Below are 27,053 nucleotides of genomic sequence, written 5' to 3'. Positions count from 1 at the left end.
TTAAAGTTTCATAAAAAGTCATGAAATAATCTGGTCTGTAACACAAAGTTTGAGTGTTTTCAAAATAAAAACTACATGATTTTTAAATACGAATATATTTTAATATAGTACAGACAAATGAAGAGTCATGCCTGTTGTATTCAGAGTAACTTAATATCATTCCACTCTGTTACACTATCATAAAGAAGGGTTATCAGCTCAGCAGCTGCACTGTAAGTATATCAGTTGCTGTTGTTGGAATTCAGGGGTCTACAAACTAGTCCATCATACTTAACTGAACCAAAGCATATACACAGCAGTTGTTGAATCAATATAGGATTAAGAAAGGATTGTTGACACTACATCACTTTAATCATAGATTTTAATCCCTATAATAAAGTCAACCATTGCAATGTTTGCAAAAAAAAAAGAATGAGATCGTAGGACTGAACTTTTTACCTGAGATGAAAGAATCCATCTGGAGAGATCACATTACAGCAGCAGCCCTTGCTGCCGCTCTCTTGTATCCCATCCCAGCATTTCACGGTAGGGCCTCCCCATCTTGTCTGGGTGCGTTTATCAGGAGTTATTAGGACTAGCCTCAGCAGCCAAGAGTCAGTAAACAGCCTGTGACTTGGAGGCTTATGCAAAGGATCCCCTTCTACAAACAGATCTCCTCTACCTTCTATTAGGATATCTGAAACCAAGCTCTTGAAGACTTCCTGATATTTTTGCTGCTAAATAGGTTTGTTTGTTCTTTTTCCAAAGCACAAGACTTGCAGAGCTGACCCTGTCATCTGGTGGATGGTGATGCATAAGGCACTAGAAACGCCATGAGTTTGGAATGGATAACTGACACATGATGAGGTTCATACTCCAGTCACTTATGCCTTTTCTGTTAAAATGTGTATTAGCTAAATACACAGTATAACATATATAACAAGACTTAGAATTACATGATACCGCTTTATCAATTGAAACTTGACTTGCTCTTGGTTTACAAACTTAAAATGAAAATTTTCTGAGACTATCACAGGCTCTCAAACTATGTTTTACATCAAAAACCCATCTGTCCACTTTTATGTGATTGCTTATCTAATCAGAGAAATAAATCATTTTTTTTCTATCCTGCTCATTAGTCCAAAGCATCATCTCCACTTGCATCTTCTATTGTGTTTGCAAAATTCCATTGCCTTCTCTCTTTCTTTGCGTCTCGTTTTTTTCCCAAGATTAATTGAAGAAAATCACCAAGAAACTATAATACTTTCATGTTTGATGTAGGGCCTATTAAGGGGTTTTCCCAAACTTGCTCAAAATTCAACTTAGACATGTGACCAACCTCCTGTAACATCACACTGATCCCCAACCCCCTTGAATGTTGTGCACTGAAGTGAACAAAACAACAGACATAACATCTGACTGAAACTCTGGGCCAACTTTGTTTTTGTCTTGTCTTTCTTCTGAACACTGTAAATAGATTTTGAAAATACGCTAAAAATTTTTTTAACATACTTGGAGGCTATTTGGTATAAATATGGTGATCGCTTAATGAATCTTCCCATGACTTCTCTTGAAAACCACAGGAAAAAAACACAGTTTTTGGTTTTTTGGGTGTTTTGCAGTACGCGAGCCTCTCACTGCTGTGGCCTCTCCCGTTGCCGAGCACAGGCTCCAGACGCGCAGGCTCAGCGGCCATGGCTCACAGGCCCAGCCGCTCCGCAGCATGTGGGATCTTCCCGGACCAGGGCACAAACCCGCATTCCCTGCATCGGCAGACGGACTCTCAACCACTGCGCCACCAGGGAAGCCAAAAAAAACACAGAGTTTTTAAAGCCACAAACTTAGTTTTCATGAAACTGGGAAACAGAAAACCCACTAGGTCTAAATTGAAATGGAAGTGTTCTAAAAAGCTGCTGAGCAGAAGGCAGAAATGAGAGAGCACAGGAGAGCACAGGGATATAACAGCAATAGACCTCAGAAATCACCAGTGAAAGGGGAGGACCTCACCTGAATGAGACCTGCTGTGGACAGGACTGACTTTGAATAGCTTTCAAGTGCTGGGGAAGAGAGAGAGGGAAAGAGGGAAGGTGCCCAGAGGTATCAAGAGTAGCAAATATCAAAAGCAGCGGCCAAAATGAAGGGATCACCTTCTCAGGTAGGTACAGCATTGGGTGAAGCAACCAGGGGAGCACAAAAACAGGCTGAAGACACCATACTGAACCAGGTGAAGTTCAGAGGGGCATACACAGAGGTGAAGTTTTTAAAGAGAAAAAGGCAGGGGGAGGGGGGCAGAAAAAAAGATTTGAAATAGAAATGACTGATAATTTCCCACATTTGATGAAAAACATTAATCTACACAGCCAAGAAGCTCAACAAACCCTAAGTAGGATAAATTCAAACAGATCCATACCTAAACACATCATAATCAAACTGTCTAAGGACATAAAGAAATTTTTCAACGTAGCAAGAGAAAAGCAATCCACCACAAAGGATCCTCAATAAGATTAACAGCTGACTTCATCAGAAACAATGGAGGCCAGAAGAGAGTGGGATGATAAAGTGCTCAAAGAAAAAGCCAACTAAAAAGTATATATCCAGCAAAACTATCCAAAAATGAAGGTGAAATAAAGACATATCGAGATTTTTAAAAGACTGAGAAAAATTGTTGCTAGCAGATCTGCCCCTACAATAAATTCTGAAAGAAATCCTTCTGGCTGGGGAAAAAAAAAAAAATGAAACTAGACCTTGAATTCACATGAATAAATTAAGAACACAGTAAAGATAATTACATAGTGGGTTAGTTTCACATAGTGGGTTAGTTTCCTATGGCTGCAGTAACAGATTACCAAAGACTTAGTGGCCTAAAACAAAGCATATATACTATCTCATGAAGTTTAGAAGTCCATAACATATCTCACTGAGCTAAAATCAAGGTGTCAGCAGGTCTGCATTCTTTTCTGGTAGTTCTAGGGGAAAATCCACTGAATTCCCTCTTTCAGCTTCTATGATTTCCCTGCATTCCTTGACTTGTGGTCCTCTTCCTACATCTTCAAAGTCAGAAATGGTGGGTTGAGTCCTTCCCCTATCACTCTGATCTTCTCTTCTGCTTCCCTCTTCCACTTTTAAAAACATTGTGAATACATTGTATCCACCTGGCTAATCCAAGATAGCCTCCCCTGTCTTAAAGCCAGCTGCTGAGCAGTCTTAATTCTATCTGGAAACTTAGTTCTCCTTTGTCATGTAAACATAATCACAGGTTTTGAAGATTAGGACATGAACATCTTTGGGGAACCATTATTCTGTCTACCACACATAGGTAAATGTATAACACAACATAAATGTATTTTTTACTTATTTCTTCTCTTAACTGATTTAAAAGACAACTGTATAAAATAATAATGATACTGTTATATTGATGTACTTCTAATAAAGATGTAATCACTATGACGATAGTAAAATAATACACAATTAATAACAATGCAAGGGAGGAGGGAGCAAAGGGAGCTATATTGAAGCAAAATGTATATATGTATGTATGTGTGTGTGTGTGTATATATATATATATACATATATGTATATATACCATTGGAATTAAGTTAGTATTATTCTAAATGGTACACCAGAATATCTATTTAACATAAGAGAAGGTGATAAAGGAGGACTGAAAAAAGACATGAGACGTGGAGAAAATAGTCTTTCACTATACCAACAAAGGAGATAACCCTTGCGCCTGCTTACCTACACTTCCCTGATCACCTGCCAGTAGCTAGTTCAGGAAAATATAAACTACAAAAATAACTGATATGGTGTCTATAAAAATTCTGTACAATAAGAAAATGTGGGAAAGCACAGCAAAACTTTCCTATAAATAAGAAAATCCACCAGAAAGACTTGTCACAGACCAGATAAGAACTGTATTCAAATAAAATCACAACTATGAAGGAAGAGAGCAAAGCAGAAATAGAAGAACTAAGAGAAGAAAGGAAGAGACAACAGATGTTGATGGCATGATCATAACAGGAAGAAGAGAAAGAGGAGCTGTCAGGACTCAGGAAAGAAAACCAAAATCAAATATAAAGAATAAATTATTAAAAAGCACAAAGGAAAATAGATATTATGGAAAAGCACAGTAAGAGATAGGCAGGAAAGAAGTGGAGAAAGCAAGCAAAATTAAACCAAAATAGAGAAAGAAATCAAAGGGGTTCGAGACAAAATTATAGACATAGAAGACAAGTAAATTATATCCCACACATGCACAGAGTCCAAAAGAAGAAAGACAAAACAGTGGAATAGAATACGTATTTGAAAATATAATTATAGAAAATAGTCCTGAAATACATGATCTAAGCCTACCTATTGAAAAGGCACACTGTATATCAGGGAAATTGATCCAGCTCCACCAAAACAGACATGTCTGAGTAAAGCCATTGTCTTTAAACAGGCAGAAAATCATTTGGAAATCCAAGCAAAAAGATTATATCATTTGAAAAAGAAAAAAGAAATCAGGATGATGGCAGACGTCAGATTACTCAAAAGCAACATTCAATGCCAGAAGACAGTTTCAACACTTATACTCAAGGACAGTATGAACCAGCCAAGTTTTACTTCTAATATAAAGTTTCAACCTAAGATGTATAAAATTAGTCAGAATTCTTGGTTTATGACATATCTGCATTCTTAGTCCATACATGTCCTCATTTATGTATCAATATTATATGTATATGTATTTTATTTATGGTAATTTTATGTTAATTATTGATTATTAAAATAAGCCATTATGTTAAATAATAACATAAATACCCATGAAACCAACATGAGAACTCAAACAATAACCTTCACCTACCTTTCCTATCCCATCCATTTAACTTCCCCCACCAGAAGGAATCACCATCCTGACATTTTTTTATTATTCCCTTGAACACATATAGTATTGTCATATATGTGTTCATAAATAAAAACTGCTTAGTTTTTGTTGTTTCAGCCTTACACAAAGGGCATCATATTTATGTAATCTTCTGACACTTTATTTTTTCACATATTATTAGCATATGTCATTGAATATAAGGTCCCATCAAATGTAAGATACAGCATTATTTTATGTAATAAAATAAGAAAAAATAATATCTTCTAATTAAATGATGACATGCCATCAATTGTAAGATATATCACAATTTTACAAATATTAAAATGACAAAGATGAGATTAGTAAAATACAGCACATTGCTAAGATTTTGTCTATACTATTGAGTGTAACTATAGATTATTAATTTTGACTGGTGTATAAAGTTTAATTTGAGGAATATACCTTGATTTACTTATCTATCTGTTTTTTGGTGGGCATTCAGTTTTTACTATTATAAACAGTGCTGTTATGAACAGCCCTCTATGTGACTCCTGGTATACCTGTGCATGAGTTGTCCCTGAATAGACATGAAATTTCTGAGTCCTAGAGTAGTGAATGTTTATGAGTTGTGGCAAACCTGCTTTCCAGTGGTTGTACCAATTTATACTCTTGCCAGAAATAGAGCTTTTAGTCACATTCCTTCCAACAGTTAATACTACCAAATTGCTTTGAACATTCCAGAATTCAGGGAATAATGTTTGTGTGAGCTCTTCTCAAGGAAACTACTAGAGGAAAAACTGTAACCAGTCAAGGGATGACTGAGGAAGCCTCAGTAAAAAGACTTCTCATGGGCAGCAAATATATCTACCCATAGATATAAGATCAAAAAAAGAGAAAAATAAGGGAGACAGAATAGAATACATGTGGTATGTGATCTGACAACTTAAAAAAGATAACCTAAAAAAATGGAAAGATAAGAAGGAAAGTTGAAAAAAGAATAAGCTCACTGACTGCTTCATCTATAACACCGAGAAACCAAGAGACATTTTAAGTTGAAAAATTAAGTTTTAGAAGTAAAACATACTTGACAGTACAAGAGTCAGCACTAAGAAAGATAACATTATTTACCAAAATTGTGGGATGGAGGGCAAGGGATGAAGGGAAAGAAGAGAATACAAGCAATTTTAATGCTGCTTATATCAGGAAAATTCTAGATATTATTCTAAAGAAAAAAGAGAACAAAGGTATTAAATATATAATTATGTAGTCACTATCAGAAAGAAAGAGACTACATAGAACAGACTTTGAAAATGTTACACAGGGACTTCCCTGGTGGTCCAGTGGCTAAGACTCTGTGCTCCCAATGCCGAGGGCCCGGGTTCGATCCCTGGTCAGGTAACTAGATCCCACATGCCACAACAAAGACCCGGCTCAGCCAAATAAATAAATAAATATAAAAAATAAAAAAGGAGGAGCTGTGCATTTAAAAACAATAATAAAATGTTACACATATCATAGATCTAAAATTAACCAATAAATGTAGGTTTAGTTTACCTAATAAAAGAAAAAGATTGATTTTCAGATTGACTCACAAATCTAGGTCACAAACCCAATTCCTAGGCTATATATGAGTAACACTGAAAACAAAATTATTCAGAAAAGTTAAAAATAAAAAGATGAACAAAGACATACCAGGAAAAAGCAAAACAAAAAGAAAGTGGCTGTTGTAATAAAATATTAGAGAAGGTAGAAATCAGGCCAAAAAGCAATAATAAAGGCAATTTTATAGTGTCAAAGCATACAAACCAAAATGAAGACGTAACAGCTCTGAATACCTCTGTACTAAACAATGTAGCAACAATATTGATAAAAGCAGAAATTATAGAGGCACAAGGAGAAACAGGTGCAAACAGTAGTGGAAGACTTTACTTCATTTCTCTCAGTCCAGGTCAGATCAAATGGACAAAGAAAAAAGGTATATTTCTGCTTCTGGATATGATGGAATTCATGGCAGGAAAATGCTCCCACTGAGAGCTACAAAATCCAGATAAACTTTTTAAATCATGTTTAGTAAGGTATCAGAGAGCTGCAGAAGCAAACTACTGGAGGGACTAAAATTCCAGAGGTTGAGAGACAGAACATTTGTAAAGTTGCTGAGAATTGGCAGTTGACTATTCCGAGAGGTATTTGCCAGTTCTGAGCATCGGCTGAAGACTGAGGATCTAGGCTAGGTCCAGACAGAAGGTCTCTGCTGGGGAGACAGAAACAGCTTTGGGTGGGCATTCAGGACTGGAATGCCAAAGTTGGAGACCTAAGATCTGGTCTCCCCCATCAAGGCACTCAGCTAATTCTAAAGATGTGCATGGTGGGAGATGAGAGAGCTAAGCTGAAAACCACTGAAAAGCAGGGCAGAAATTCCCCTAGTTCTTGGCGCTAAGGAGACCCAGACCTACTGATCTCTTAACTGAAACTCTGAAGAGCCAAGCCCTAGGTACAGGGCAAACAAGCAGTAGACTGAATCTTACCCAAACTGCAATCTAACCTCAACCCAGACCAGTCTCTGATTGTATTACAATGAGTTCCCCCTTCTTCCACTCTGTTATCTTAAAGAAAATTTTGAACTTTCTCCATTGAAAGTCATCATCATATGGAGGCTCTTTTTTCTTTTTCTTTTTCTTTTTTTTTTGGCCTTGCAGGATCTTAGTTCCCTGACCAGGGATCAAACTGTGCCCCTTGCAGTGGAAGCATGGAGTCCTAACCACTGGACCGCCAGGGAATTCCCGGGCCTCTATTTTTTTTTTTTACACAATTTCCAGTATTAAATAAGAATTACTCAGCATGCAAAGATAAGAACCATATGAATAATTATCAAGAGAAACAAACAAATACATAGAGGGGCTAGGTAAGGAAAAGATCTATACAGAGTTTTCCCTAAGTGCATCTTAGAACTAGGAGCAGAGGAAACAGCCAAGCTCCCCCATCCCGACCTCCCAGCTGCCATCCTGCAAACATATGAATTTCCTGGAGTTCTCGCAACTTTTAGCTTCCCCCCCTCTGTCAGGGGCAAGGACCACTTGCCCTTCAAAATTCCTTTTTCTCTTCATAGCCTAGCAGAAGGGGGGGAAAATTATATTCACAACAAGAGACGATAGAGGTTTAAGAACATAAAAACCTAATCAAAAATCACAGTTATGGCCACCTCCACCCCCAGAACCAGTCAGCAGTTTCTCAGTTAACTACTTTCAAAATTTCAACTTGTTTTTGCTCCTTAAAGAGGCATTTACTAAGTGTCTTGTCTTTTAGCTCCTCTATGATTGTAGTTTCCTAAAATTTTTATAGCATGATATGAGGCACAGCTGTACTATTTTTCAAGAACCATATTACCTTTGAAGAATATAGCATTTTTGCAAATAGAAAACAACATAACTTGGTTTTTAAAATGAAGTATAAAATAATTTCTACATAGTTCCCTCTTTTTCCTTTCTGTTTCTAATTCTGAATTACAAGGTAAAAAAAAATTTTTTTTAACTAAGAAGAGAGACAATTCTCCTTTTATAAAATATCAGACTCATGTTATGAGGACAAAATTTCCCAAGGCAGCCAGGCCTCCCTCTACCCTGTTCTACAGATAAAGAAACTCCTAACAGGCCAGTGTGAAAATCAGGAGCTAAATGCAGAGACTCAGATTTTCTAAACTTACGTTGTGTAAAAAATTACCCTTCTCCTGCCTGAGCAACTTTGGCTATCAATCAATTAGTAATATCTAACAGTAATAATAATACTTACAACAATAAATATTCTGTAAAACAGAAATTATTGTGTTAATGGCTAAGTCCATTAACAAATGGGGAATGTGAAACTGTTCTTTGATGAGATATTACTATGACACTTTGGCATAATTTCTAAAACCAAAAATATAGTCATTTACTGTTCCTCCTTTTACTTTGATTTTCAAAAAAATCAAAACAGAAATTGGCAGTTTTCTGAGAGTCCCAGGCCACAAAGTTCATCTGCAATTTTGGAAACAAAAATAAAGATAACCAAACGATTGGTATTTCCAAGTTGTTCTTGAACTGCTATCAACCTTTCAGCTTCCAAAGGAAGAAACACTTCTAATACTTTTGTTCCCTAAAATATTAAAAATTTTAAAATCCAAGTCATCCTGCAGCAGTTCTTCTAGCAGGCTCATTTCATGAGTTCGGTAGAGCTGACCCACTGAGTCAGTGTAACTCAAGATAATGCCTGAATATGTCAAAAATCAATTCAGCCATGGTTTCAAATGGTGCTTTATGACAATTAAAATATAGCCTATAAATTACACCATGCCTTTTCATTTATAGAAAGTTTTGCATGTTAAAAAATAAAGCTAAAAAAAAATTTAAAAAATAAAGCTGACTAAAAATTAAGATAAATGGTAATACTTGAGAACAAATGCCTAACATCTATAAACACGATGTAAACTGAATCTGAGCTACAGATTTTGTCATATCTGTTTTTAAATATAGCTTAGTTTGAAAGTAGAAAATCTAGACTATTTTAGGGAAATTTGGGTATCATAGGTAGTCTTCAGTTTCAACCTATTGTAGAATCTTGGGGTGGGGAGAAATCTTGGAGATTACCTAGTTCTGCCTCATATCAGATGTCAGCATTCTATTTCCTGCCAATCCAGGGTATATTATTTATTCATAGTACAAAGTATAGGAGAGTTTTTGTAAAGTGTGTTAGTTATCTACAGCACCATAACAAACTGTCACCAGACTTAGCAGCTAAAAACAACAACTGTTTATTGTCTCACGGTTTCTGAGAGTCAGGAATCCAGGAGTAGCTTACTTGGATGATTATGATTTAGGGTCCCTCATGAGGTTATAGGCAAGCTGCCAGCTAGGCCTGTGGCCTCAGAAAACTTGACAAATTTGAAGCATCTGCTTCCTAATTAACGCATGTGTCTCCTGGCAGGAGGCTTCAGTTCCTCACCATGTGGTCCTCACCGTTGGGCTGCTCATGACATGGTTCCCACCAGAGCACATGGAGAAAGGAGGAGAGAGAGATAAAACACACCCAAGATGTAAGTCATAGATTTTCATAACTTAATCTTGGAAGGGACATACCGTAACTCCTACATGCCATTGTTCTCACAGTCCAACCATGGGACAGTGTGAGAAAGAACAACCCAAGGGATATCGAAGTTCATTGGGGGTCATCATGCAGGCTGGCTACCACAAGCAAAGAAGAATCCAACTGGAGTCACACAACTCTAGATCCAAAGTTTAGGCTGTACCATATTCTTCAAATCTTGGTTGAAGAGAGAGGCTGAAGGCCTGTCAGAAGCAGGCACAATGAGAAAGTAAACAATCTTCTTATTTAAATTGTCTCTACCTTCAGAGAATCTCTGGCGATAGTGCCCAACCACAACCCCATGAAGGGGCTGGCCAGAGGGAGTGGCCTGGAGCACCCGCTGTAAGGAGGGCTGAAACCTCACTGGGACACACGGGAAACATGGTTCCAGGAAATGAACCTTTCCAAATACAACTCCTCCTTTAACTAGGAAATGAACACTAGTTTTGTTCCCACCAAAGTAGACAACACCCTCATGAAAAAATAAATACTTCTTGCTGGCATCTACCAATGTCGAACATTCTAATTTATGTGAAAATGCCCCCAATCCTGGCACCACCTAGCTGAGGGTTGTCCGACGTCAGCAGCTGCGGAGAGCTAAAAATTAGGAAATTGAATTTGTAGTTTTGGTTACTGGGAATGACCAATATTAGGTTATCTGGCTTGGAAAATTGTAATAAATGCATAAAGTTTCTTATTTTGAAAATAGAAGTATATGATTTTTATTAATAAAAAATCAGTTTCTCCCCAACTCCACCAAATAAATACAGCAAATACTTAAAGTATTTAAATAAAGTACTTAAATACTTAAAGGGGAGATGAAATTATTGGCCTCCTTTAAATATTTGTTTGGAGCTTCCCTGGTGGCGCAGTGGTTGAGAGTCCGCCTGCCAATGCAGGGGACACGGGTTCGTGCCCCGGTCCGGGAAGATCCCACATGCCGCGGAGCAGCTGGGCCCGTCAGCCATGGCCGCTGAGCCTGTGCGTCCAGACCCTGTGCTCCGCAACGGGAGAGGCCACAACAGTGAGAGGCCCGTGTACAGCAAAAAAAAATTTTTTTAAAAATATTTGTTTGTGACTGTAGCCAGGAAAGTAAATAATTAGATTTTAGGTGGGATATATTGAGTCCTCCTGAATTCTCCAATGTAGTTATTACCAGAGTCTTCTTTGGGGGGCCCTGGTACCAATGATAAACCCACTGTAAGCAAAACACTCTGCTAGGTGCTGGGGTTTCAGGAGTGAGGAAGACACAGATTTGGCTCTAACAGCTTATATTGCACATTATTTGATTATAAGTGGGATACATGATTCAAAGTTGACTTAGGGGCCCTTGGACCAGAAAGGCTTCCATAAGGAGTAATATTTATGTTCCAAAGTGAAGATGAAGAGGAATTTATCAGGTAAAGGACAGAAGGGAAGAGGAGAAAAGAGCATCAGTGAGCCTGGAGGGAGATGAACCCAGTGAATTGGAGGAAGAAGGCAGTGAGAAAAGGATGAGAGAGTTGAGGTAGAGCCAATCACTCAGGGGCTTTGGGGCCACGTTAATGATTTTATCTGCATCCTTAGAGCCGCTGAGAGGTCTTAATCTCTCAGGTGAGTGATACAACCAAGATTTGCATTTTGAAAAATCATTCTATCTTGTGACTAGGTAAGGGCAGGGAGGTGGGCATAAGAGCGGAGTTAAGGGGTGAGGGTCAAGCTGCAGCAGGAGAGAATGACTGCAAAGGGGTAGAAGTGAGGGGACCATCCTCACTCACTAGGCAGTGAGAATGGTGTGTCACTCTTAACTAAGAGCTCTGTGGGGGACACAGGTACCCAGGAGGCCTTGCTGGGTAGTTCTCATCCTCCCCAGGTTTTCCCTTCATGCCCAAGGAAGCCTTTTGGAAAAAAAGTCTCCATGAGGTCACTCCTGCCTGAGTTGCTCTCAGCTCCAGGCATATTCCGAACACTCTGGGAAGCCGCCAACTCCTAGCTCTTGAGAGGCCCCCGTGTACTTGTGAAATCTTTTTTTCAAATTAGGTGATCTCCAAGGTGAACTTCCTCTCAGGTACCCTGCAGGGAGCGTGTGCACTCGCTCACCTCCCCACTTGATGTCAGAGCCTTGTACACCTCTCCTCCCTCTGCCAGCACTGCTGTCTGCCCCAGACTCTCCTGCTGCCCAGCCACTCAAAGTTCTGTTGCATACACACCTCTACAGGATCAGCCACAGTTGCGCCGTTTATGCTTCTTCCTAAAAACATAGTCCAACCTTTTTTTCATTGATTTTGTGGCCTTACTCACAAGTGGGCTGTCTGAGAAGTTTCCAACCCACTTGTACACTGATCTCGATGGAGAGAGTGAAACGGGGACAGGAAGGCTTACCATTTAAGGCTTATCTGAAATGATTTTTTTTTATAGATAAAACACATGCATACACACATGCATACATACATACAAATGCTGGTGGTCTCTGATCACATGGCCAAGTTTTCCTTGATTTCCTCCATAAATTTATTACAATTTTCAGTCTCCCCTGCTGAATAGAAAACTGGACTGTAATTCACTCTATTAAATAAATGACATAATTTCATTGTTTTCTTTCTTTAGAATTTTCACTGATTAACAATTTACTGGTTCAGTGTGGTCTTAACATAAATTAGAGGTGGGAAGGAGGAGCTTATTGTCATGCTGGGTAAACATTTGAGAATCAAAAGGCCAGCGCTTACCATTCCACTCCTAATTTGATGGCAGCCCATCAGAAAATGGCTCCACCTCAGGCATTTTTTCCTTTCCTTCAAGGTCCTGATGTGGTTGAATGACCTTGCTTTTTCAGAGCTTCTGCAGCTCTTATTTGGACACCTTGGTTGGGGGCTCTAGCCCCCAACCACTCCCCAGTCTTTAGCTGTTCCTGATGAGCCCTTGCTACCCTCCTAGATCTATGGTCACCTTGCTCCAGGTCCCCAGGAGTCAGGAAAACACACACTGATGGGTTTTTATCACCTGCTTTAGCACCTCCACATTTCAGAAAACATTTCACACAGAGGAGTTCAAGATCCTGGGAATCAGTCCGCATTTATTTTACAGTACATTCATATGAGTTCCTGCCTTTCCAAGGTAATCATATCACATTCAGGTTAGCACTGCTGGTAACAAAACTGTACAACTACCCTGGCTTCAAAAACAAGATAGGATGATACACATTAACACTTCTTTCCCTTTAATACTGCAGAAGACAATACATCACAAAAATAAAATCACATGCCTTTTACAGTCCAGTGTGAAGGCATGTTACTTATGTTAAAATTAAACCATTTGGGACATGAGGAGAAAAAGCAGAGCTTCAAAGCTTACGATGTCTACAGTCTCCCCCATGCCGTCTTTCCCTTCTAACCGCCAGCTGGCACATTCAGCATCAATGCCTTGGGAAGAGGGGGCAGAAGAAAGCAGGGCATCATTTAACTCTGAAACGCATGGCTTCTTGGGCTACTTCTGTAAAAAACTACTTAAATAACCTAAAATTCTAAAAAGAGTTCATATTAACAAGGGATGGTAATATAGAAAGCACCTGGAGAAAATTCCTCCAGTGACTGATGGAAAATATAAGCCGCAAACATTTCACAAAAACGGACAACTGTATCATATCCAGAAATATATTAAATTCTGAAAATTCACTTTTGCTTTACTGAATGAAAACACTGTGACCCATGTTCTGGTGTTGAATCAGTTCAGAAAAACAGCTGTAACCTCCATCTGCGATATTTATCATGGGCTATCTTGCATCATTACCATGTCAGAGTGCAGCTGACTGATATCCCCAACCCTTGAAAAATATAAGAAGCCAAACTGAGCTATAATAAAAACTAGGACAGATTAGATAGGAGAAAATTCAGATGTGTGAGAAAGCAAGAAGTAAGATTTACTTGGGTCTTTTTCCTAGATAAAAAATATTGTTACAAAATGTTTTGGACCCGGGTCCAACACAGCTGGAATGATAAGTTACTGAAAATGCAAGCCCCCATCCAGAAAGACAGTGTGCTTATGTAGCACCTTTCTCATAGAAGTCCAATGTGCTTTAGTATAACTGTCAATTAATTGCATAATTAAGTGAATGATTCAGAATATACTTGGACTGATCGTTAATTCCAGTGGTGAAAAGAGTCCCTGCCACTCGCTGCCAAGAAATTTTTGAGTCCTGAACTTATTAGGTTATGAATGAAATCGATATTCATATAGGCTGACTCAAAAGAAATACCACCCCTTTCAGGGCTGAAAAATATGATGGAAGAGAGAATAAGACACTTCTTAGGAAAGCCACATCTTTAGGAAAAAACACCTTATGAAAAACCAGAGCCAGTGCATATTGTACAACCCCTGAAGAAAACCCCCAGCAGCAGTGGAGAGCAAGGGGAGCAGTGATGATTTTGAAACCAGAGTGACTTGTAGCTAACGTCCTAACAGTAAATTCACATAGTGAAATGCAGAATAAGTCAACATATAGCCAAGGTTTACATTTATCTAGAAATATGTTTTATGCCTTAAAAAAAATTGCAATGCACTCCAAAAAAATTTTTTCAGATAATTCATGTACAACAGAAGGCACTGTTATTAGCATAAATCCATTGATTCTGCATGGCAAAACCTGAGACGTGCAATTCCATCCAATCCTCTAAAACCACGTTGGTCATTCATCCTTTGGAGCATATGCTTTGTCCTTTGCAGTCCAATGATTTTGTTGTTCTTTAATTTCATACATTACAGTAGCTGCTTAAAATATATATTTCAGGGTGAGAAAGGTCAAAGGGGATGCAGGGGTGGAGAAAGGTGATGCCGGACGCCAGGCAGTAACTGGCACAGCAGGTGGCACAAAGAGTAGCCCCGGCTCCCCTTGACCCTCTCCTTCCGGCTGACGTACCACGTAGCGATGACATTTGGTCGGTTGATCTTCCTTCTTTCAGTTGTTGGTGGGCATAGTCCCAAAGTTAAATGCAGAGAGGACTCCTTTGTTTTCAAAGGTGAAGCCTCCCTGTTGTTCAATCTTCTTCTTTGCCTCTAGCATTTGCCAAGAGAAAGGGGAGAAAAGAGAGGAGTATTTAAGGTGACAAAGTTGGAAATAACCTCAAAGGGGCCAGATTCTTTAGAGTTAGTACTGTGAAGGAATGTGAATCGTGGTATTAATTATTCTGCCCAATTGAACATTAGCCTTTAATAAACCCGTGTCAGTAAGTACCATCGTCTTGGTGTCTGGGGATGCGGAACCAGCAGATATGGAACACACGGATACAGAGGGCCCACTGCACCACACCATCTTAACAGGGGACACAAGCATCCTCCGATTTTGGTATCCAAGGCAGGTCAGGGAAACAATCCCCCCCACACAGATACCGAAGGAAGACTGTAGTTATATTTTCTATCTTGGAAAGACTATTTGCTAAAACTGAGCAAAATAAAAACAAGGCTCAAAGCTAGTGTCTATTGCTGAAAGGGCACACTGCCTTCTCACATCAGGAGGGCCGATACAGAATCTGTACAGGACTTAAAGCCTAAATCCAAGCAGAAGAAGCTGGGTTCTAAACTCTAGATTCCTATTCCATGATGTTCCCCACTAAAATACTTTTGTAATTACAAAATCTTCCACTAATTTTCTAGGAGTGACCATAACAACGTCTGTGTAAAACAATTTCTCCAGCTCAAAAACTGAAAATCAACGAGAATCACCAACACATAAAGCCCAACAAATAGAAATGGAGGGTATTTCAATTTCTAGGAATACAAGCGCCCTGCAAGAATTCATAAAATGCTTTTGACCCATCTGTTGTTTAGATGTTTAGATGGGTGACCCAGCTGATTAACTCTCCCTCAGCAAGATTCATCCCAACCTTTACATCTTACCTTTGGCTCCAAAATAGGATAAGGGTGTGAATAAGAACACCACTAAAGACACATTAACACATGGTGTTTCACAGAGCTAATATATCATGGATGATTAAAAAGATCATACAATAATGGTAATTCCTTATCTTGAAAGGTTGGCCTCTAACAATTTTTAGAACAGTATTTAGGTGCCACCAGGCTCGTAAAATAAAAGCTGAATACGGGCACTCTGACACATGCACTCCAATCTAGAAATCATGCTGGCTGACCTGCTACCGTCCTTCGGTGCTCGGCCAGTGTGTACACCTCCTGTAGCGCCCTCCTCTGATCCTCACTGAGCGGTGCCATCAGCAGTTGGTACCAGGCAGCATCCCGATTCTGCACAGCTGTTGTATTTTGGGGGTGTGTTGAGGGAGAAGGAAAAATAAAGGAGTCCAATGACAATTATTATTTCAGAGAATAACTAATAACACAATCAGATTACAATGAAATGATCACAGACAATAGGTGATAAAACTTATTCCAACAAAGGACTACTCCTGAGTACTCACTTTAGTACTCGACCTACGTGGGGCTATAAAGGAAGGTTGGGACATCACAAATCTGTTTTGCCTAGTTCTCTGCTCCCTCCCCATCTCCTCTTCTTCCTGGGTTTTTACAAACTATGAATGCTGCCTAAAATCCAGATCTTGGAAAACACCTTACTCACTTGTTACCATTTTCCTCAGGAATTCTCATGCTACCTGCTCCTTCAGCATCACTTCTATGCCAAAAACTCAAATTTGTACCTTTAGGCAAAACTGTTCCTAAGCCTCCTGGTCTTTTACTTTGGATAGCTCACCTCAAACTCAGTACAACTGTAACCAAATTTAACATTTTACCTCCCAAACCCTCCTTATCTCCCATTTCCATCACTAGTTCTATCAGTCTCCTAGTCAACCACTGTAAATGCCTAACATCTTTAATCATGCTCTCTCCACATCCAATTCTGTTCTGCCTTCTTGATGTCTTTCACTGATACGCTTTGTCCCATCAAATGCCATCCTCCCACTCCAGGGCCCTATTACTCCTAAATCAATAAAGTAATTTCCTAACGCTTGGTTCCCGAGTCTAGCCCCCTTCAGTTCTTTTTGGACATGATCATCAGATAATATACCCCTGAAGGAAATTATCATATCCCCAAGGTCACCTCTTTACAGAAAAACATTCAAAAACACTCTAATGGGAAATGGGATAAAGACAATCTCAGTCCAGAATTCAAGACTGGGGGACTTCCCTGGCGGTCCAATGGTTAAGACCCCTGATTCCATTGCAGGGGGCACAGGTTCGATTCCTGGTCAGGGAAGTAAGATCCTGCATGCTGCACGGCCAAAAAGAAAAAGGAAAAAAAAAAACCCACCAGATTTCAAGGCTGGTACAATTTTACTACCTCACAGAGACTTTAAGCAGTGGTCCCTATATGCTGACTGAGCCAAAGCTGGCTGCCTATCTCTTGAGGAGCACTTTCAAACCACTCAAGACCTAAGAGCTTCTTTGTTGCCTATGATGCACACCCAGGTCTGGAAGTAACTGCCTTAGAGCGTACCCTCCACATTCCAGTCTCCACATTTACACTCTTATCTTCCTCATGCTTTGGAATATCATTCCCTGTACTCTCTACCTCTTGTTCCAGCTGAATTTCAATAAATCATAGAGGTGGTTCATTAATGGTATTTGTAACAACCAATACATTGGCATACTAAATAATGCCAATATATTACACTACCATTGCCTTGTTAGTAGCAATATTTTATACACAAGGATGTTCAATTTAATATTGCTTGTAAAAAAGAAAAACCCTGGAAATATCTTATATGTCCATCAGTGGAAATAAGCTAAATTATGGTATTACCAGAGAAATATGATGTAACTATAAAACAACCTATTTAGTGGGATTTTTTCATTATAATTTGTTTATAATAATTTTCTAAGTGCTTTCATTGGCTTATTATTTATTTTTAATTCTATAAGTTTTCCATTTATATCTTTCATTCTTCTACTGGGTTATTGGTCTTATTCATTTATAGAAGGCCTTTGTAATCTGTGGGTCTTAAGCCTATGACATGTACATGACAAATATTTTCTCCCAATCTTTGAGTTTCTAGTGTCCTTTGCTGTACAAATTGGTAAATTGCTTATGTAGTAAAAATTTACTCTCTATTGGACTCTGTTCATTCACATGGGGATTCTGAATTGCTAATAAGTTTATGCCCACAATTTTTAATTTTTTTTTTTTTTTTTTTTTTTGCAGTACGCGGGCTTCTCACTGTTGTGGCCTCTCCCGTTGCGAAGCACAGGCTCTGGACGTGCAGGCCCAGCGGCCATGGCCCACGGGCCCAGCCGCTCCACGGCATGTGGGATCCTCCCAGACCGGGGCACGAACCCGTGTCCCCTGCATCGGCAGGCGGACTCCCAACCACTGCGCCACCAGGGAAGCCCCAATATGGCCACAATTTTTAAGCAACATATGTGAGATACTTCATTCTGCAAAAATCCTTATCCATTCATATCTAGAGGATGAACAATATATGCAGATACTCTTGCCTGTAATTACTTTTGTGAGGATACCCTGCAGCCTCACCCTGCCACTTTACAACGATTAAGGTTGCTGGGATTGGGTGATGGATGTTATACTATTTGCTCTCATTTTGTGTATGTTTGGGGATTTCTATAATTAAAAATAAATTAAAAATTTAAAGGGAATCTAAACCAATTTGGGGGAAGATCCCAAAACAACTTCTAATAGATGGAAATGAAAAACATATCTGAAGATTCAGGGAGTAACAACATACTCAGCAGGGCTTGTGTAAAAAATTGATATTCATCCACACTATTGTCAAGGTCCAGTGGAGTGCTGAATCCCTCAAGGGCAGTTTCTTCCAATACTTCTTCATCCCAGTCATCATCATCTTCCTCCTCATCTTCACCTCTTCCATTATTTGACTGCATTGCTTGAGCAGTTACATTCGTCTCCTCTTCATCACTTGAAATCTCTTCTGTGAATCCATTATTTATTTAAAAGGAATCAAACACATAAGGACAAAATATAAATTCCATAAAGAAAATAAAAATAATAAATGACATTCCAGAAATGGAAAAATGACCAAATAATTTTATGTAAAATTATAAAAATAAACCTTATCTTTACTGTAGTTGCTAAACTGAAAATGACTTTATCCTCCTCACTCAAAACAATTTCTATCTCTAAAGATGAACATTATTACTGTTTCACTATGGCTGCTCCACATCCATTAATATATACTATTTAGCCACAGATTCCCAAATTAACTTTTTTGTCAAAAAAGACATAAAATGATTATGTATTCAGTGCATGTGTTTTAAATAACAATGACCTACCACTGAGAATTTGAGTCTCTTAGCAATTAACTAAGTTGATTATGAACTGCTCGGAAATGCTCAAATGAAGAGGTCATTTCTGCTAATAGAAACAGAAAAATATAGAAATACAGAGGAAAAATAATTAGCTATATGTGGGTTAAAAAAATTGAAAGCTGAATTGTATATCCCCATAGATTCAGTTTCTATTTTCAGGGCTGGTCTGTTCCAAGCAGTTAGTCCAGTATTATAAATAACCGGAAGACAGTAAATGCAGAACGAAATCAACCTAAGAGGAGAAACCTGGAGTAAACCCAAAACAGGCAATATTAATCTAAACCTAGTTCTATAAAACGCACCATACTGAAGCACCTGGATTCAACTGCAAGGTAGTTTTAGGGATAGTGCAAGAAACCATAGTTTTGACCACATATATGGAAAAAATATATATATATACATATACATATATATATATATATATTATATGTAGAATAACAAAGACAGCAAGAGAAACCTTCACTGGTTAATCATCCTACACCTCAGTAGGAAATTCAACAAGAAAGTCTGGGAAATTACTAGAAAATTTCCCTCAAGTCATAATAATTATAACCCATTAGAGAGCAAAGCGAGAAATTATAAAGAATGCAACATACTGAAAAAAATTCTGTGATTGTCTGCATATATTTAGCAAAATAAACAATTACAAGAGACTCACTTCAGAGCTAATGACACACACAGACTGAAAGTGAGGGGATGGAAAAATATATTTCATGCAATGGAAACAACAAGAAAGAAGGGGTAGCAATATGCATATCAGATAAAGTAGACTTTAAAACAAAGGCTATAACAAAAGACAAAAAAGGGCATTATATAATGCTAAAGGATCGATACAAGAAGAGAATATAACATTTGTTAACATATATGCATCTAAATATATAAAACAAATATTAACAGACATAAAGGGAGAAATTGACAATAATACAATAATAGGAGGAAACTTTAACCCACTTACATCACTGGACAGAAAAATCACATGGACCATCCAGACAGAAAAATCAATAAGGAAAGAGTAGTCTTAAATAACACATCAGACCAGTTGGACTTAACAGGTATCTACAGGACATTACATCCCAAAATGGCAGAATACACATTCTTTCAAGTGAACATGGAACATTCTCCAGGAGACAACACATGCTAGGCCACAAAACAAGTCTCAACAAATTTAAGGGGAAAGAAATTATATTAAGCATTTTTTCCGACCACAGCAGTATGAAACTAGAAATCAATTACAGGTAGAAAAATGGGAAAAACATAAACATATGGAGACTAAACAACATGCTACTAAAACACCAATGGATGAATGAAGAAATTAAAGAGGAAATCAGAAAATACCTTGAGACAAATGAAAATAAAAACAGAACTTTCTGAAATCTACAGGACACAGCAAAAGCAGTTCTAATAGGGAAGTTTATAGCAATTCAGGCCTACCTCAAGAAACAAGAGAATCAAAAAACAAACAACCCAGTCTGAAAATGGGCAGAAGACCTAAATAGACATTCCTCCAAAAAAGATATACAGATTGCCAACAAACACATGAAAGAATGTTCAACATAAATAATCATTAGAGAAATGCAAATCAAAACTACAATGAGGTATCTCACACCGGTCAGAAAGGCCATCATCAAAAAATCTACAAACAATAAATGCTAGAGAGGGTGTGGAGAAAAGGGATCGCTCTTGCACTGTTGGTGGGAATGTAAATTAATACAGCCACTGTGGAGAACAGTATGAAAGTTGCTTAAAAAACTACAAATAGAACTACCATATGACCCAGCAATCCCACTACTGGGCATATACCCTGAGAAAACCATAATTCAAAAAGAGTCATGTACCAAAATGTTCATTGCAGCTCTATTTACAATAGCCAGGCCATGGAAGCAACCTAAGTGTCCATCATCGGATGAATGGATAAAGAAGATGTGGCACATATATACAGTGGAATATTACTCAGCCATAAAAAGGAACAAAACTGAGTTATCTGTAATGAGGTGGATGCACCTAGAGACTGTCATTCAGCGTGAAGTAAGTCAGAAAGAGAAAAACAAATACCATATGCTAACACACATATATATGGAATCTAAAAAAAAAAAAATGGTCATGAAGAACCTAGGGGCAAGACGGGAATAAAGATGCAGACCTACTAGAGAATGGACTTGAGGATACAGGGAGGGGGAAGGGTAAGCTGGGACAAAGTGAGAGAGTGGCATGGACATATATACAATACCAAACGTAAAATAGCTAGTGGGAAGCAGTCGCATAGCACAGGGAGATCAGCTCGGTGCTTTGTGACCACGTAGAGGGGTGAGATAGGGATGGTGGGAGGGAGGGAGATGCAAGAGGGAAGAGATATGGGGACATATATATATGTATAACTAATTAACTTCGTTATAAAGCAGAAACTAACACACCATTGTTAAGCAATTATACTCCAATAAAGATGTTTAAAAAAAAATGCAAAAAAAGGGCTTCCCTGGTGGTGCAGTGGTTGAGAGTCTGCCTGCTGATGCAGGGGACACGGGTTCGTGCCCCAGTCTGGGAAGATCCCACATGCTGTGGAGCGGCTGGGCCCATGGGCCATGGCCGCTGAGCCTGCGTGTCCAGAGCCTGTGCTCTGCGGCAGGAGAGGCTGCAGCAGTGAGAGGCCTGCGTACCGCCAATAAATAAATAAATAAAACAAGAAATGAAAGAGGAGAAATTACAACTGATATCACAGAGATACCAAAAAATCATAAGTGAATACTACAAATATTTATATGCCAACAAATCAGACATCCTAGAAGGAATGGAAACATTTTTAGAAACATACAATCTTCCAAGACCCAATCAGGAAGATATAGACAATCTGAATAAAGAGATCACTAGCAGTGAAACTGAATTCATAATAAAAAGACTCCCAGCAAACAAAAGTCCAGGACTGGACAGTTCAACATGAGAACTCTATGAAATGTATAAAGAAAAGCTAATACCTATTCTTCTCAAACTATTCCAAAAAAGTGAAGAGAACACGCCCAAGTTCATCCTATGAGGCCACCAAAAGCAGACAAAGACACTACAAAAAAAGAAAGTTACAGGCCAATATCTCTGATGAATATAGATGCAAAAATCCTGAACAGAATATTAGCAAACCAAACTCAACAATTTATAGAAACGGATGGTACACCACGATCCAGTGAGATTTATTCCAGGGATGCAAAGATGATTCAATATTCACAAATCAATCAATGTGATACACCACATTAAAAAAAAAAAGAAAGGATAAAAATCACATGATCATCACAAGAGCTACAGAAAAAGCAGTTGACCAAATTCAACATCCATTCATGACAAAAACTCTCATAGAAGTGGGTATAGAGGGAACATATCTCAACATAATAAGGGCCATTTATGACAAACCTACAGCTAACATCATACGCAACAGTGAAAGCTAAAAGATTTTCCTCTAAAGATAAGGATACGCACTCTCGCCACTTCTATTTAACATACTATTGGAAATTCCAGCCACAGCCATCAGACAAGAAAAAGAAATCAAAGGCATCCAAGTTGGAAGGGAAGTAAAACTGTCACTATTTTCAGATGACAAAATACTATATACAGAAAACCCTAAAGTCTCCAATGAAAAGCTTTTAGAACTAATAAATGAATTCAGTAAAGTTGCAGAAAGAGAAAGCAAGAAAACAATCCTGTTTAAAATTGCATCAAAAAGAATTAAAAACCTAGGAATAAACTTAACCAAGGAGGTGAAAGACCTCTACTCTGAAAATTATAAAACAATGATGAAAGAAACGAAAGATGATACAAAGATATCCCATGTTCATGGATTGGAAGAATATCACTAAAAAAATCCATACTACCCAAAGCAATCCATAGATTTAATGCCTATCAAAATACCCATGATATCTTTCACAGAACTAGAACAAATCTTCCTAAAATTTATATGGAACCATAAAAGACCCTGAATTGCCAAAGCAATCTTGACAAAAGAGAACAGAGCTGGAGGTATCATGCTCCTTGATTTCAGACTATGCTACAAAGCTACAGTAATCAAAACAGTATAGTACTGGCACAAAAACAGACACACAGATCAATGGAACAGAATAGACAGCCCAGAAATAAACTCCTGCGTTTAGGGTTGATTCATCTATGACAAAGGAGGCAAGAATATACAATGGGGAATATCAGTTTCTTCAATAATAAGTGGTGCTGGGAAAACTGGACAGCTACATGCAAAAGAATGAGATTAGAACATTTTCTCATGCCATGTACAAAAATAAACTCAAAATGGGTTAAAGACCTAAATGTATAACCAGAAACCATAAAACTCCTAGAAGAAAAGCAGAACACTCTTTTTTTTTTTTTTTTTTTTTTTTTTTTTTTTTGCGATATGCGGGCCTCTCACTGTTGTGGCCTCTCCCGTTGCAGAGCACAGGCTCCGGACGTGCAAGCTCAGTGGCCATGGCTCATGGGCCCAGCCACTCTGCGGCATGTGGGATCTTCCCAGACCAGGGCACAAACCCGTGTCCCCTGCATTGGCAGGCGGACTCTCAACCACTGCACCATCAGGGAAGCCCCAGAACACACTTTGACATAAATTGTAGCAGTATTTTGGGGGGGTCTCCTAAGGCAAAGGACACTAAAGCAAAAATAAACAAATGGGACCTAATTAAATTTAAACGCTTTTGCACAGCAAAGGAAACCATCAACAAAATGAAAAGACAACCTATAAATGGGAGAAAATATTTGCAAATGATATGCTACAATAAGGGGTTAATATCCAAAATACATAAACAGCTCATACAACTCAATGTCAAAAAATTAATGACCCAATTAAAAAATGGGCAGAAGACCTGAATAGTCATTTTTCCAAAGAAGACATACAGGTGGCCAACAGGCACATGAAAGACATTCAACATTGCTGATCATTAGAGATATGCAAATCAAAACCACAATGAGATATCATCTCACCCCTCTTAGTAAGAATGGCCATCAACAAATAACAAATGTTGGCAAGAATATGGAGAAAAGGGAACCCTTGCACACTGTTGGTAGGGATGTAAATTGGTGCAGCCACTACGGAAAACGACATGAAGATTTCTCAAAAAACTAAAAGTATGATCCAGCAATTTCACTGCTAGATATATATTCAAAGAAAACAAAAACACTAATTCAAAATGATACACACATGCCAAAGTTCACAGCAGCACTATTTACAAAAACCAAGATAAGGAAGCAACCCAAATATCCATCAACAAATGAATGGATAATGAAGATGTGGTGAGATATGTGATGGAATATTACTCAGCCATAAAAAAGAATGAAATCTTGCCATTTGCAACAACATGGATAGACCTGGAGGATATTATGCTTAATGAAGTACGTCAGAGAAAGACAAATACTGTATGTCACACTTATATGTGGAATATAAGAAATAAAAGAAACAAATGAATATAACAAAACAAACAGACTCACAGATACGGAGAAAAAACTAGTAGTTACCATTGGGGAGAGGGAAGTGGGAGGGGTAAAACAGTAGAATATTAAGAGGTACAAACTACTAAGTATAAAATAAATAAGCACAAGGATATATTGTACAGCACACAGAATACAGCCAACATTTTATAATAACTTTAAACAGAGTATAATCTATAAAAACAGTGAATCACTATGTATGTTGTACACCTGAAACTAACATAATATTGTAAATCAACTATACTTCAATAATAAATAGATAAATAAAGTTATGAATTGTTTATTCCTAGAATTTTCCATTTAGTATTTTTAGACAAATGAAACGATGAAACCAAAATTGTGGTAAGAAGGGACTACTATAATTAAGTCAAACCCAAAATATTTGTTAAACGTGTTAACAGGCCAAGAAATGTACACCTGTTTAATGTTTCCAAATAGACTAAAACTCAAAGAAAACACATACTCAAATCACAATCAATTCTAGCATTCATTTCAATTAGAACACTTTACCATTTTCTTCCATATCAGCTTTCTCTGCTTTTGAGCGATCTTCCCGGTTTACCAGTTGTTTGGTAGCACAGACCTGCTTTAGGCCAAGGAAAAGGAAAAGAATTGAGGGCACAATCTGTCCCACCACAGCATCTACTCCAGGAGGTCGATTTTGCAGTTCCAAAAGAATACTCAGTCCTATTATACACATCTTCCGGTCATGATGCCTACAAATTATAAAGGCGAAAAAAAATGTGCACATGAGAAATGAGAACAAATTCCGAAGAAATTACAAAAAGAAATGTCCAAGGTGTATTCTAAGGTTCATTCACTGGAGTTACACAGAGGTATCTCCATTTTGTACTATATGAAATCCTATGTAAATCAACTTTTGTAAACCAATTATCATCATCAAAGAGCTATGGGAGTCTGCAATTAATATGGGGAATCTTGTGTAATATCAATTTATGATAATACAAATGCTGTATCTGGGCCTTAGCGTAACAACTTTTATTTATTAAATAAAACAAATTATTTATTAACAACTTTTTATTTATTAAACAAGAACACCTGTATACGATAGCATAAAATTCCTATCCAATGGAAAAAATGAGAAGTCCCTTAGACTTTGTCTTCATTGGATTGGTCTACAAGGTATCTTGGCACTCTATACTAACCCAGGTGCCAAAAGTTCCTCCACAAACTCAGCATCTAGTAAGCTGAATGTAATAGCTATAAGTAAATCATTAAATGTCCTGTTCTGTAGAACAGGATAAGGAAAATTTAATTCTGAAGGAAAAATGTTTGACCAATATACATTACACACATTTTTGTATGAATGTTTCTTCTAAATTGTTTAAAACTAAAAATACTAAGAATTAAAAGATTTTCTATATTAGTATAACACTTAAAATTGCAGGCATGAACAAAAAATTCACTGGCAGGGATTCAAAATGAGAGTAATATCCAATGACAAATATATTACTAGCTTCTATTATTCTTCATTATTTCCATTGCTTGACTGATTCAAGTTACTAATGTCAAAGTATAGTATACTGTAACAGGGACTGTGCTTGACCTGGTGACTTTCTCATCCATGTAGCCTCTAACTAGCAGTGCACACCAGGTGTCAAATGGATCATAGTACAGGAGATGATTATCGAGTGGGGCTCTGAAGAATCCAAGGGAGCACAATTCAAGCATGCCCAATCTATACAATAGCTGAGATGGATTTTCTATTTTTGGAAAATTGCTTATAGATGCTACTAACTATAACTGTGAATGACTAAATCTCTACTCTCTAAATCTTTGTCAGAGATAACTTTAAGCACAATTTCTTTTTTAAGTATGCTCTTCCTTTCAAAGCTTTAGTAAGAAATCTAAATCAGGGACAAATTCCAGTCTCCTACAAGTAGAAAAATTAGAATACACATAGCAACTTATAAATATGCTCCCCCATTCCTTTTCTACCATCCTAATTCAAGCCCCTCCATCATCTCCCCACCACTTGGCAATGTCCTGACTACTCCTGTTGAAATTATTTTCCCCTCAGTAAATTTTTCTAAATGATATCTTACAAAACTTAAAAAGAACACTAGTTATTTCTAATGTTTTGAACAAATTAATCAGCATTTAGCTCAAATTCTAGCACAACAGGGTCACTTATATGTGTTGGGTCACTTGAGGTGGGCCTATAACTACTACTTAGGATCTCACTTTTCCTATGCTGGGAAGCTAGGAGAGTGCTTCACATAAAGCCAAACTCTCCTACCAGGGTAGGACCAGGACTACAACTAACAATCTTCAGACCTCACATTTGAAAACGGGCTCCATTGAAGTCTTTATATCTTTACCAGACCAGTACTTTCCTTAGAAA

The 27,053-nt window shown here is 37.9% G+C and overlaps 1 protein-coding gene across 4 annotated transcripts in view; it reads right to left on the bottom strand.

Moving 5' to 3' along the window:
• Positions 1-12,404: 12,404 nt before the first annotated feature.
• IPO8 (importin 8) overlaps positions 12,405-27,053 on the bottom strand; it is a 71,023-nt gene continuing 56,374 nt past the window's right edge. For 3 of the 4 annotated variants that reach the window (XM_060166617.1, XM_060166619.1, XM_060166620.1), the window contains 4 exons: positions 25,199-25,404; positions 18,619-18,822; positions 16,057-16,173; positions 12,970-14,965 (listed from right to left, as the gene is read on the bottom strand). In XM_060166617.1, coding sequence (XP_060022600.1) covers positions 14,868-14,965; positions 16,057-16,173; positions 18,619-18,822; positions 25,199-25,404 — 625 coding nt within the window. In that variant the 3' untranslated portion in view covers positions 12,970-14,867. Of the gene's footprint in view, positions 12,450-12,969; positions 14,966-16,056; positions 16,174-18,618; positions 18,823-25,198; positions 25,405-27,053 lie in introns of those variants that run through there. The other variant, XM_060166618.1, reaches the window with a different exon arrangement.

The sequence above is a fragment of the Lagenorhynchus albirostris genome, chromosome 11 (genome assembly GCF_949774975.1).
Source record: "Lagenorhynchus albirostris chromosome 11, mLagAlb1.1, whole genome shotgun sequence".
NCBI classification, from domain to species: domain Eukaryota; kingdom Metazoa; phylum Chordata; class Mammalia; order Artiodactyla; family Delphinidae; genus Lagenorhynchus; species Lagenorhynchus albirostris.
This window is presented reverse-complemented; position numbering and strand designations above follow the sequence as displayed.